The sequence below is a fragment of the Phytophthora parasitica genome, assembly GCF_000247585.1.
Source record: "Phytophthora parasitica INRA-310 unplaced genomic scaffold supercont2.64, whole genome shotgun sequence".
NCBI classification, from domain to species: Eukaryota; Oomycota; class Peronosporomycetes; order Peronosporales; family Peronosporaceae; genus Phytophthora; species Phytophthora nicotianae.
In genome coordinates, this window is record NW_008649050.1 from 1 (window position 1) to 10,105 (window position 10,105).

Sequence of the window (10,105 nt, forward strand, 5' to 3'; positions counted from 1 at the left end):
ATAGTTCAAAAATTGCAATTTAAATGAATCAAAATTGTCATAGGGAACAAACTCCTGTTTAGCTGGATGCAAGCTATGTTTAAAACGCAATCTTTCTAGCTCAACGTTTCTTAAGAGAGCTGCAGACGGGACCGTACGCACAAACCGGACACTTGCTCTGGATAGCAGCTGGGTGAATGCACCAAATGCTACACAAGCTGGGTGATTGCTCGATTCGTTAGCGTAACGTGTGTCCAGGACGTAAATTACAACAAATGTCGATTCAGTGTGAGCGAGCAGAGCGGAAACAGCGAGTACCTGGATAATGCAATTCTCGCTAAACATGCTCCATTACAGTGTATTCGCAAGCAATTGTATAAAAGTTTTTTTTTCTCCCCACCGGTAGATTATGTAGGATCGTTCGCGAACGGGTTGCCTCAACTTTAAAAATAAAGTTTCGTCATGCAAGCAACTGACAACGAAAAGGAAACGACCGTCCTTAGAGCGTAAAAAGCAACGTGGCTGGTATCTCTTTTCGCGCTCAATTTGGCGAAGAGAAGATGCCAAAATGGCAGGTTGAAAATCGCATTATGATAAAAGCAAGAAGTACATCGGCAAAACGGATATCATCCTTCGGTTACTAAAGGAAAGAAGGCAGCATACTTGCAAGGAACAATGGGCTAGTGATGACATATCTATCCCGTCTGCACGCTGCATTTGCATCTAACCCGGCACAACCGTTGATGACACTAAGAAACCCGGCGGTGATACCACCTTTGTGCAGCTTCAGGGTGCCGAAGATGCGGCTTGCTACGACTTATTGGAGTACGACTTCTCTTCTAGTGACAATGATGAAGTGGACGATGGAGATTCGAATTTGAAAGAGCAACTAGAGAAAGAGGAGGACGGCACAGTCGCGGCTCACGGCCGCCTTTGGGTACCACTTGATAATGTCATGGAAGACTCAGCCTGACCGTTTTCGCTTCGGACCGCAACATTTCTCTGGCCGGCTCACCTTCAATTTGGAGTGCGGTCGTTAGTGAAATACTTCTGGCTAATGGAAGCTCTACAATAAACTATTCGGCTGACCAACACAAATTTAGCGACGAATTTGTTTCGTCCAATATAACCTGGTGACTTATTTAGGTGGATTGGAAATCGCCTCGCAATGACAGTGGCGTCATGTCGAGGCCCAACGCGTGTGTACTGGGACACACAAGAGAAAGAGGGGTACGTAAATACAGCAGCCAACCATGCATCAAGGTCCCAGATGAGCCGTCACTGCTTCGAGCAGATGATGTTTGCACTTGCGGTCTCGGTCAACTGGGCAATCCGTGGGATCCGACACAGCCATTGATACTAGGGTTCAATGATCAGAAAAAAACCCACGCTTCTCCTGTAACCATTATAGTAGTAGTGATGATTGTATGAGTCCCTGGAAGGGAGGTGAATCCATTTTTCGGAGTGTGGGGATCAAGATCGCAGCACACGTGCTTCAGTGAGCTCATCGCTCTACCTTCAATTTTAACTTTCTTGTTACTAGCATATGCTCGTTAATACAAAGTTTCATACTAAAACTAATTTATGCACGCCTACTAGTAGGATTGTACCCAATGGTACTGGTAGGCTTTCAACCTGGGGACAAAAGATTAATATCTCAATAGTCAACAACTTGAACTTAAATAACAGCTACAGTCAGACATTCGAGGGCATTTGTCTGGTTCTTTTTCGTTTTTTACGTTTGATTCTGTATAGATATTACAATGCGTTTTGGAGCCATTTCCGTTTATTTGATTTACTATTTTTTCGAGCTACATCTATTTTTTTGAGTGGCTAAAGCTGAACGCCGAGGTACTCTGAAATTAATATCAGAGAAACGACACTCGTCTTACAACCTAGATATCTACTCCAGAGGAATGCTGAGATGTAGTATCGACGGACTTCATCACAGATTTACCAGCGTCCGAAATATACGTTGCTACATTCGCCGCAGTGGAAAATAAGCCAAGCGATCAAACCAACGTATTCGACGGTAGATGGAAAGGACAGCGAACGTCTTCTTTGAGGCTGTGATGAGACATCGCGGGCTACCAAGGTTATTATCAGTGTCCGTGACTCAAAGTTCGTGTCGAACTTTGAAACTCATTCATGAAACTGATGAAAATCAAGTTGAGCATGACTACGGCGCATCGAGCTCAAGTTGATGACCAGACGGAAAAAAACTTGGTGTTTGAAGACGCACTGCAGTGTATGATGTCGTACCATGGTGATGATTTGGGTGAAACATCTCGGAACTATAGAGTTTGTACATTCCACTCGTAAAAGATTCAACGAGGAATCTCTTTTCAAAGTCGACGCAAGACGTGACGTGTCTAATATCGTGGTATACAGGATATGAAGGATATGCAACAGATAAACAAAACACGACTCTCCCAGAGTACGCCAAGAACTTAGCCAAGAAATGTCAAGTGGTCGTAGAAACAAGATCAAAAGGATTTAAGAGAGGTCCACGAACGACAGAAGGAGTACTATGATCGCAAGCGCAGACAAGTTGTTTACAAACAAGGCGACTTGGTGTGCTCGATACGAAGAACTTACCGCTAAAGACAGTAAATGAGAACGCAAAACTGAAGAATGCGAAGTTAGCGGCTAAGAAGGGTGGACCCTTTGTGATCGAGCATATAGCAAACGCCAACGTGGCGAAGTTGATTCTTCCGCGAGCGATGCAGCGTCTGAAATTCACGTTTAATGTCGAGTTGTTATCGCACTACCTGACGCACACAACAAAGTTTTCAAATCACCCGATTCCGAAGGCTGTGGCGATAATTTTGGATGTTGAGACAGGTGAAGGTCTTTACGTCATTGTGAAGCTACTAGCACGAAGGACCAGACGCAAGAAGCGTGAGTGGATCGTGAAGTGGCATGGATTGTCTGAACACGAAGCACCATGGAAAGGCGAAGCGAACATCAAACCCGTTTCGCATTGGCGTCAGCTCCCGGGTGGGTTTTATTCGCCGCCAAGCCGAAGTCAACCCGAGGAAGAAGTCGTGCCTGCTCTGACCAGCAAGCTAGAGAGCACGGTCACATAGGCCCCGCCTTGCTTGCTCGCAGCCGAGGCTGAATGAGAATGAAACTGCTGCATTTGACGCCAAGCAGCTACAGTGAGCCTAATTTTAGTTAGATAAACATGCAGGTACCAATGAACACGGAAAATGAAGCAGGATAGGCAACATAGGCGCAGAAGAGAAACAGAAACAAGCAGGAACCATAAGTACTCTACGAGGAGGTAAGGAAGGCATGCATGTTAGGGACAACAAAAGCTATTCATTATTATGTACACGTTCTACCTCTTACATCGAATAAAATTTATAAAAAAATCCCGAGATCTTACCCCGATGGCCATAAAACACTTCACATGTGTTATGCATGATATCGATGCCGCAGTGTTCACCTTTGTCCAAGAAGGTGTCATGGTTCAACCCATAACCTTGGTTCTATACGTGAGCAACTTAGGTTGTCCACAGCGACATACAGCTCTTGTGGTTGTCTGGGGTGGTATCCTCAATTTAAGGCTGACAGCGGATCACACGACGTCTCTCATATGGTAGCCGATGCTAGACAAATGGCAGCATTCGAGTAGTTCACGTTGATTCCTGTTTAACTTTTAATTTCATTCTCAATTTTCCAGCCTACAACTCAAGTCTCCGACTACAACTCAAGGCGACCTAGTTGAGTTTCCACGTTACCAGCTGGTTCACGCCTAACATAGTTAGAGGCGAACTTAGCAGATATATCGTTGTCGTAAAAACTTTTAACAAATATATTTGGTTTTGACCCGGATGTAAGGGCCGTTCCTAACGGGATCAGGAGCGGAGCATGATCCGAAATCATCGATTCTGATTGGTCGCCAAAAGTACACGTGGTGCCTCCCAACTGATCCCAATTGAAGCCTCTCAAATATTTTGCATAGAACATGTATCATAGCCAGAGATTGGATTTCACTGGATAATCATTTTAAGAGGGGGAATCTATTCAATGCAGGTTGCTAAATGTACAATCGTAGAGAAATAGAATTCGTTTCTTAAATTAAACCCGCAATGAACGCAAAGTAGATCTTTCGCAGCAAATGTACTGGAGCAGAAACCGGGATTGGCAGATGGAACGGCACCTTTCTCCTCTATTAGCCTTTGGTTACCAACTGTTAGAGCGGCCATACCATAATAATATGCACATGTTTCATTTTTTGGTCCATTTTGTGACAATGCGCAATTACAATTCGCACAAGAGTATCATTTCTCAGGGAGTTCGTGTAAAAATCGTCAAGAACAGGTAGAAATTACTCCTCTCATTGAGGCGAGCATGACGTCAAATCTCGCCGCCATTCCCTTGAGCAGATCTCGTTGAATACGCTCAGACAAAGAAAACGTTGGGCGTTGAATCTTCACGAAACCTGCAGACCGCATGACCACAATGCGCTCTCCCTTTTCGCTCTCTTGATTTTCATCGGAACCTGCATTAATTTCGATAGACGTCAAGAGAATAGCACCCATTTGATCTTTACGGACGCATTCGTTAGGACTGTACGGATACAATTCGTCCACATCCACGCTGTCTCTCACGAGAACAGCAAACGGTTCGTTGGTATCAGAATGGTTAGCATCGACGTAGTGAGCAAAGGAAGCGAGGTTCACTTCGGTTTTGACACCTTCTTCATCACCAGAAGATAAGCGACAGTTGCTGAATTTGTCCTCTGCTGCGTTGTAGTCATCACGCACTGTGATACATCCCAGCCTCTCTGAAATCGAAATCTCTTCGTTCCAAAAGTGAAACATAGCTGCTTCATAAACTTTCCGCACAGATTCGACTCCTCTAAACTGCGTCACATTGAATATTGAGCAGCAGAAATTCCCTTGAGTATCCACAAACTCCTCGCTCGACGAATACGGCTGATGTAGATCCAGATGGTGGCTACGTGCCTCCAAATAGTCCACTCCATTTTGAATTTTAAACTCTCGGATTGCAGAGAGCGTTTGCTGACGAGATTCGTGATCGACTCCAAGATGAATGTAAGAGTATAGTGGGTGGGGCGATCCTCGCTGTGAATTACAGTGTAGCAGAGGAATAAGTAACAATTAATCGATACGAAACCAAAACGAGAATCCTACCGAGCACGCTGCCAGCCCCGCTTGTGCGGTGGCGACTAGGAGTTGTTGCCGACGCAGTACCTTACTCAGCACCACGTTGCTGGTCGCCACTTTGTAAATACCCTGCTCTCCCGTCAGTCCCACTCGCTCTCTCAGAGCTGCCAACTGGGCTTCGAGTTCTTGCACCTCGTTACTCAGTCTCGTCTTTTCTTCTTTGTTGACCAAGTAAGTGGCCTTGCGCTTCTTCACTAAGCGGTCGTAGCTACAGTTCCTTGAGCCGTCTCCATCCATGCTTGCAGTCGGAAACATGTTCAGCAGTCTGCTTTGTTTGCTTAAGGCTGGCATCCTTCCTTGGCTTCGGCTTGAGTCTAAAACGTAGTAGATCACGAAGCTAATAATAAGTGGCTGGATCTGCACCCATTTCATCTTTCTCTTACAAACATTCCTAAATTTACCCACTCTAAGATTCCATTGCTACACAATGGAATCTTAGAGTGTGTGTGTGCTATACAGGTAGACTGAGTCTGTGATTGTTAATGCAGTTTGAAGACGACAACGTTGCATGATGTATGCTATATGTGATGCAGATTGACAAGAACAGAATTGTCATCCATCAATCAAAGTCTCCTACTACTAATCTCGCTCATTTTTCTAGCTGGCCAACAAAATGCTGACGCTTACCTGCGCGTTGGTTGGGTTTGAGAGTAGTACATTTTTTTGCTTTGAACCTTCACGGCAGTGAGACCATCGGGGATTTGAGAACACTGATTAAGAAGCAGAACAACACTATCAAATGTGACTCCAACGAGCTAGAACTCCACTTGGCCGCTGAAATAGCGACTGGATGCGAGATGAAGGTTTCGACGCTGACGCGCTGACGAATGGGGATGTTCCAAACGAAATTCACAAGCTACTATCAGCGACGTCAGCAGATCCGACGACGCCCGTTCTGGACTGGTGGAAGGGAAAAGGTCTGCCTGAGCCATCGTCGGGGCAAATGCACATGTTAGTGAAGATCCCGGCTCGGTATCACCCTCACCCATGGTGTCTCGATGTAGCAGTCTACGACGCGATGGACACAGCGATCGTACGTCTGCTATATCGGTCGTCTGCCGAATACAACGGGTACTACAACCCTAAGCTTCGCTCGGCCGGCAGGAATATTTTAGTATGGTACGAAGGCACAACGCTAAACGCACGTGTCCTGTTTAGGAGAGGTAAGTTTTTCTCACTGCTGTAGAATGATGTTAGCACAGATCTCTGACATTTTGTTTGCAAAGAGAGAACAGCTTTATGTTTTAAAAGTGACTTGAACGAAGAAATTGTTACGGAGATGTCTCCTCTTGAAGGACTAACAATCCAGACAGAAGTAACTGAAGTGGCTGGCGAGCCAACAGAGTTGCATCCCGTCGGATACTTCGATTATAGCTCGCTGCCGATCGAGTTTCCAGACGGAGTATTGTCTTCGATGGTGGACCGCACCAGTGATGAGTTTAAATATCAGCGAATCGAGCACGAAGACATTTTCGGGCCGTACGGAATGGCTTACAACTGGTGTTTGGTGACAAGAAACAACTGCCAGCAACGCCCCAGTTATCGCAAATATTTGCTGGATAAAAGCTGTCGACTAGCTTTATCGTATGCTATGTCTGGATGGTATCATGGGTACTCATGTGACGTCCCAGTGATGAACATTCACATCGAGTCGGTTTCAGAGCACCATGTAGTCCAAGACAGATTTGAGGTAAGTGCAGTAATTGGATTCATTGACTTAATACGGATACTGATCTGTCGCTTGTAGATAAAGCTGGTAATTCGGGCAATCTGTATCGAGCATGGCAGACTTATTCTGGATCGTTTGAAAGAAGGAGTTGAGGTTTCTGCAGACGGACTGGAAATGAGGACGTCAGTGTATGTGACGAATCCAATTGGTTTTTGTGCTTGTATGGACTGGAGGCATGCTCAGATCGCGGAGTGCTGGGAAGAATTTCTGGGAGGAAGTTCAGACTAACAGGCGATGAACTGGCACTGACAACTCGGTTGCACAAACATTCAGATGTGGACTCGAATGTATGCACTTTGATTATTTTTTACGTAAGTATTTTTTTTCTATCATAATCAAGGTCGAGGAATAGAATTACTACCTATACTGCCGGTGTGATGCTGAATGCGATTTCGTTTACGAGGAGGTTCGAAGGTCGTAGCGCAACGTCTAATACTTCTCAATCTCTCTGATCTTTACTACGGTACTGAATACAAGACGCTGCGAATGGCTCTAGTCGTAACATCTCCCCACCGTGCAACATCTTGCTGCAATTCTTGCCAAACCCCCTCGGACATCTCAAACTCTGGATAGTGAAGCTTGACAAAAGCTGCGCGTCGTAGTGTCACCACTAGTGTATCATGCTGCGGGTGGTCTGCTGTCAGTACAAAGGCTGCAGATACATCTTTGCGTACTCGCTCGCTAGGAACATACGGACAGAGCTCGTCCTCATCCACCGAATCGATCACGAGCATCCCACACGGAGCATCCGAAAAGCTTCTATCATCTGAATCGAAGAATCTGGAGAACATGATGCCACTCACTTCAGTCGTAACGCCCATATCATCGGTAGAAATCATCCTGGCGTTGTAGATGCTACTGTCGACACAGTCATAGTCGTCTCGAGTTGTGATATGCCCGAGTCTCTCGCAGATACTGATCTCCACGTTGTTCATACTGAAGAGAACAGCGTCGTACACTTGCTTGAGTGACTTGACGCCGGGAAAGTGGACAGTCTGGAAGATGGAGCAGCACACGTCGCCATTCGCAGTCTCGAACCGCTCGTCGCTCGAATACGAGGACGAATACTGACTGCGAATGGTAATATACTCGTGTGCAGCTCTAAATTTTTGCTCTCGTAGACTCAAAAGAGTCGCACTTCGCTGGTCCCAACTTTTCTTCAGACAGATGCGCGTGCACAGTGGATGAAGCTCCTACACTTAAACCGTCAGCCACTTGCAGTGACAACAGTGCGGTTTACTACGTACCAATGGAGGGGGAAGTGTCGAGTGCGCGCGGGCGATATCAAACTGCTGCTGGTGAATCGCAGAGGACAAATTTATGTTCTCAGAGACCACTACGTCCACTGGAGGAGCTTTAACCAGTCCCTGTAGCTCTTTTAACTCAGACTTGAGATCCAACTCGGACCGCAGGTTGCGGATCTCCGCTTTCAGCTCGCTGATTTCCTCCTAACCACAGCTCATGTCAGCTTATGACAGAGTGTATACCATTTCTGCAGTGGGTCAACTACCTTCCGCTTTGTGCTCGTGGCCTTGCGTCTCTTGTCGGCCATCAGAGCCACGAGGAAGTCGTTTAGACTGCCGTCTCGCCGCAATTGAACTCTTCCTGATAAGGCCTTTCCCGATGGTGTGATAGCACAAGCCACACAGCCAATCAACGTGCATGATTAGACGTTAAGGAACCGAGTACAGCATGCTCCGGGTACGTCGCCCCGCTTCGAAGCGACTTCTGCCATACCACATCGGACAAATGGACGATGGAGCGTGAAAGCACCACATCGCAGCATCATAATAACTTCTGGGTGACCACGATAGCTCGCAGATACGTCCATTGGTTTATATTAGTATAAATCGAACTAGTCGACGTTCTCCAATGCTATGATACCACAAGTTCACCAACGAACGTCTCAGTTGCTTTAGGGGAGAGTTTAACGCCTAATACAACTTTATGGGTTATTAATCGTTCTTAACGGTGAATAATGGATATTAACGGTGACAATTGAAATGGATTTCGTGTGAACCACACACGCGAATTACTTCAAGATCACGTCTGGTGATATTAACATGGAATATCAACGTGTGAATTGGAATGTAAATGATTTTAACCGTGAATATCAACGTTTTTAACCGTGAATTACCAACCCTACTTCAGATGGCATTTGTGGACTAAAACCGGGTATATTTCAAATCTCTTTCGCTACGTAAAAAACAACGTCTATTCCTACCTGAGTCGAAGCCGATCTACTTTTATATGTAAACTGATTAAATCTCAACAGTCATTTGATATTCAGTGCAAGATTAACGTCTACAACTGGATCCAATGCACATGAGTCAGACTTGCCTAAGAGATCATACTTGTATCGGTTAAGCCGCCAGCTTCTTCGTCACTTCGGCGAAGGACTTGCCCTGCGTGGTGGCCAGGGCCAACTCCAGCTCCGACGGCTGACGAGATCCGTCACTCTTGGCCAGAGTACCAGCACCCCACGGAGAGCCGCCGTGCATCTCGTCCATGTTGAGCAGTTCCTTGCCACGGTATCCCAGAGGGACATACGTCAGTCCTTGGTGCGCCAGGAATGTCACCGCCGTGAACGCGGTCGTCTCTTGGCCACCGCCTTGAGTGCCTGTGCTAAAGAAGAGACCGCCGGTCTTGCCCACCAGCGCACCCGTCGCCCAGAGGCTACCGCACGAGTCGAAGAACGCCTTGACCTGCGCCGGCATCGAGCCAAAACGGCACGGGAAACCGAAGAGGATACCGTCGGCCTCCTTGAGCGTGTCGATGGTGGCGATGGGGTGGTCTCCCTTGGGAGGGGCGTGCATCTTGGTCAGCACTTCTTCCGGGAGGGTCTCCTGCACCTGGTAGATAGTGGCAGTGACTCCACCGACGGACTCAATGCCCTTCTTGGCGGCGTTGGCGAGCTTGGCAACGTGGCCGTAGGTGGAGTAGTACACGATGGCAATCTTGGTCATGGTGGTTGGAGAGTTGGAGTAAAGCTGAGTAAGTTCAGGAATGAGGAGACGTGGCTTGATCAATACTCGAAATGGACTCAAGTACAAGCATCTGATATCGTAATACGTCCCGTCATTGTGTTTACAACTTTGTTCCTCGTAATCTGCAGACGACTTCTCGACCAAGTGTTTAGTTCGGATGTGGTCCATAACTTATGGGACTATAAGGGTGCTGATCCCGTGTGACTGGCAGC

At 46.6% G+C, this 10,105-nt stretch overlaps 6 protein-coding genes across 6 annotated transcripts; 3 read left to right on the forward strand and 3 right to left on the reverse strand.

Moving 5' to 3' along the window:
- Positions 1–763: 763 nt before the first annotated feature.
- PPTG_24027 (hypothetical protein) lies at positions 764–952 on the forward strand (the record flags this gene model as incomplete). The annotated part of the gene is made up of 1 exon (XM_008914829.1): positions 764–952. A coding segment is annotated over one exon (189 nt), but the record flags the coding sequence as incomplete, so codon positions are not given.
- Positions 953–2,154: 1,202 nt separating this feature from the next.
- Positions 2,155–3,301, forward strand: PPTG_17001 (hypothetical protein; the record flags this gene model as incomplete). Its single annotated transcript, XM_008914830.1, has 3 exons — positions 2,155–2,257; positions 2,371–2,504; positions 2,571–3,301. 3 exons carry the CDS (start codon positions 2,155–2,157, stop codon positions 3,066–3,068), a joined length of 735 nt encoding a protein of 244 aa, XP_008913078.1. The 3' UTR covers positions 3,069–3,301.
- A 677-nt stretch (positions 3,302–3,978) lies between these two features.
- On the reverse strand, positions 3,979–5,548 carry PPTG_17002 (hypothetical protein). Its single transcript, XM_008914831.1, has 2 exons — positions 5,145–5,548; positions 3,979–5,075 (listed from the first exon to the last, which is right to left on the reverse strand). Exons 1-2 carry the CDS (start codon positions 5,466–5,468, stop codon positions 4,299–4,301), a joined length of 1,101 nt encoding a protein of 366 aa, XP_008913079.1. The 5' UTR covers positions 5,469–5,548; the 3' UTR covers positions 3,979–4,298.
- A 419-nt stretch (positions 5,549–5,967) lies between these two features.
- Positions 5,968–7,134, forward strand: PPTG_17003 (hypothetical protein; the record flags this gene model as incomplete). Its single annotated transcript, XM_008914832.1, has 3 exons — positions 5,968–6,340; positions 6,404–6,867; positions 6,925–7,134. 3 exons carry the CDS (start codon positions 5,968–5,970, stop codon positions 7,132–7,134), a joined length of 1,047 nt encoding a protein of 348 aa, XP_008913080.1.
- Positions 7,135–7,181: 47 nt separating this feature from the next.
- On the reverse strand, positions 7,182–8,833 carry PPTG_17004 (hypothetical protein). Its single transcript, XM_008914833.1, has 3 exons — positions 8,417–8,833; positions 8,154–8,354; positions 7,182–8,099 (listed from the first exon to the last, which is right to left on the reverse strand). Exons 1-3 carry the CDS (start codon positions 8,456–8,458, stop codon positions 7,365–7,367), a joined length of 978 nt encoding a protein of 325 aa, XP_008913081.1. The 5' UTR covers positions 8,459–8,833; the 3' UTR covers positions 7,182–7,364.
- Positions 8,834–9,172: 339 nt separating this feature from the next.
- Positions 9,173–9,938, reverse strand: PPTG_17005 (NAD(P)H:quinone oxidoreductase, type IV). Its single transcript, XM_008914834.1, has one exon. The coding sequence runs from the start codon at positions 9,870–9,872 to the stop codon at positions 9,270–9,272; it is 603 nt and encodes a 200-aa protein (XP_008913082.1). The 5' UTR covers positions 9,873–9,938; the 3' UTR covers positions 9,173–9,269.
- Between the last annotated feature and the right edge of the window lie 167 nt (positions 9,939–10,105).

What these genes read in the sequence shown, in the direction of transcription:
- PPTG_17002 (XM_008914831.1), bottom strand. Translation starts at nt 5,468, where the DNA reads ATGCCAGCCTTAAGCAAACAAAGCAGACTGCTGAACATGTTTCCGACT. An exon ending in CGGGGCTGGCAGCGTGCTCG is followed by an intron (nt 5,076 to 5,144) that starts GTAGGATTCTCG and finishes TGTAATTCACAG; the next exon opens with CGAGGATCGCCCCACCCACT.
- PPTG_17004 (XM_008914833.1), bottom strand. Translation starts at nt 8,458, where the DNA reads ATGGCCGACAAGAGACGCAAGGCCACGAGCACAAAGCGGAAG. An exon ending in CCACGAGCACAAAGCGGAAG is followed by an intron (nt 8,355 to 8,416) that starts GTAGTTGACCCA and finishes AGCTGTGGTTAG; the next exon opens with GAGGAAATCAGCGAGCTGAA. An exon ending in CGACACTTCCCCCTCCATTG is followed by an intron (nt 8,100 to 8,153) that starts GTACGTAGTAAA and finishes GTTTAAGTGTAG; the next exon opens with GAGCTTCATCCACTGTGCAC.
- PPTG_17005 (XM_008914834.1), bottom strand. Translation starts at nt 9,872, where the DNA reads ATGACCAAGATTGCCATCGTGTACTACTCCACCTACGGCCACGTTGCC.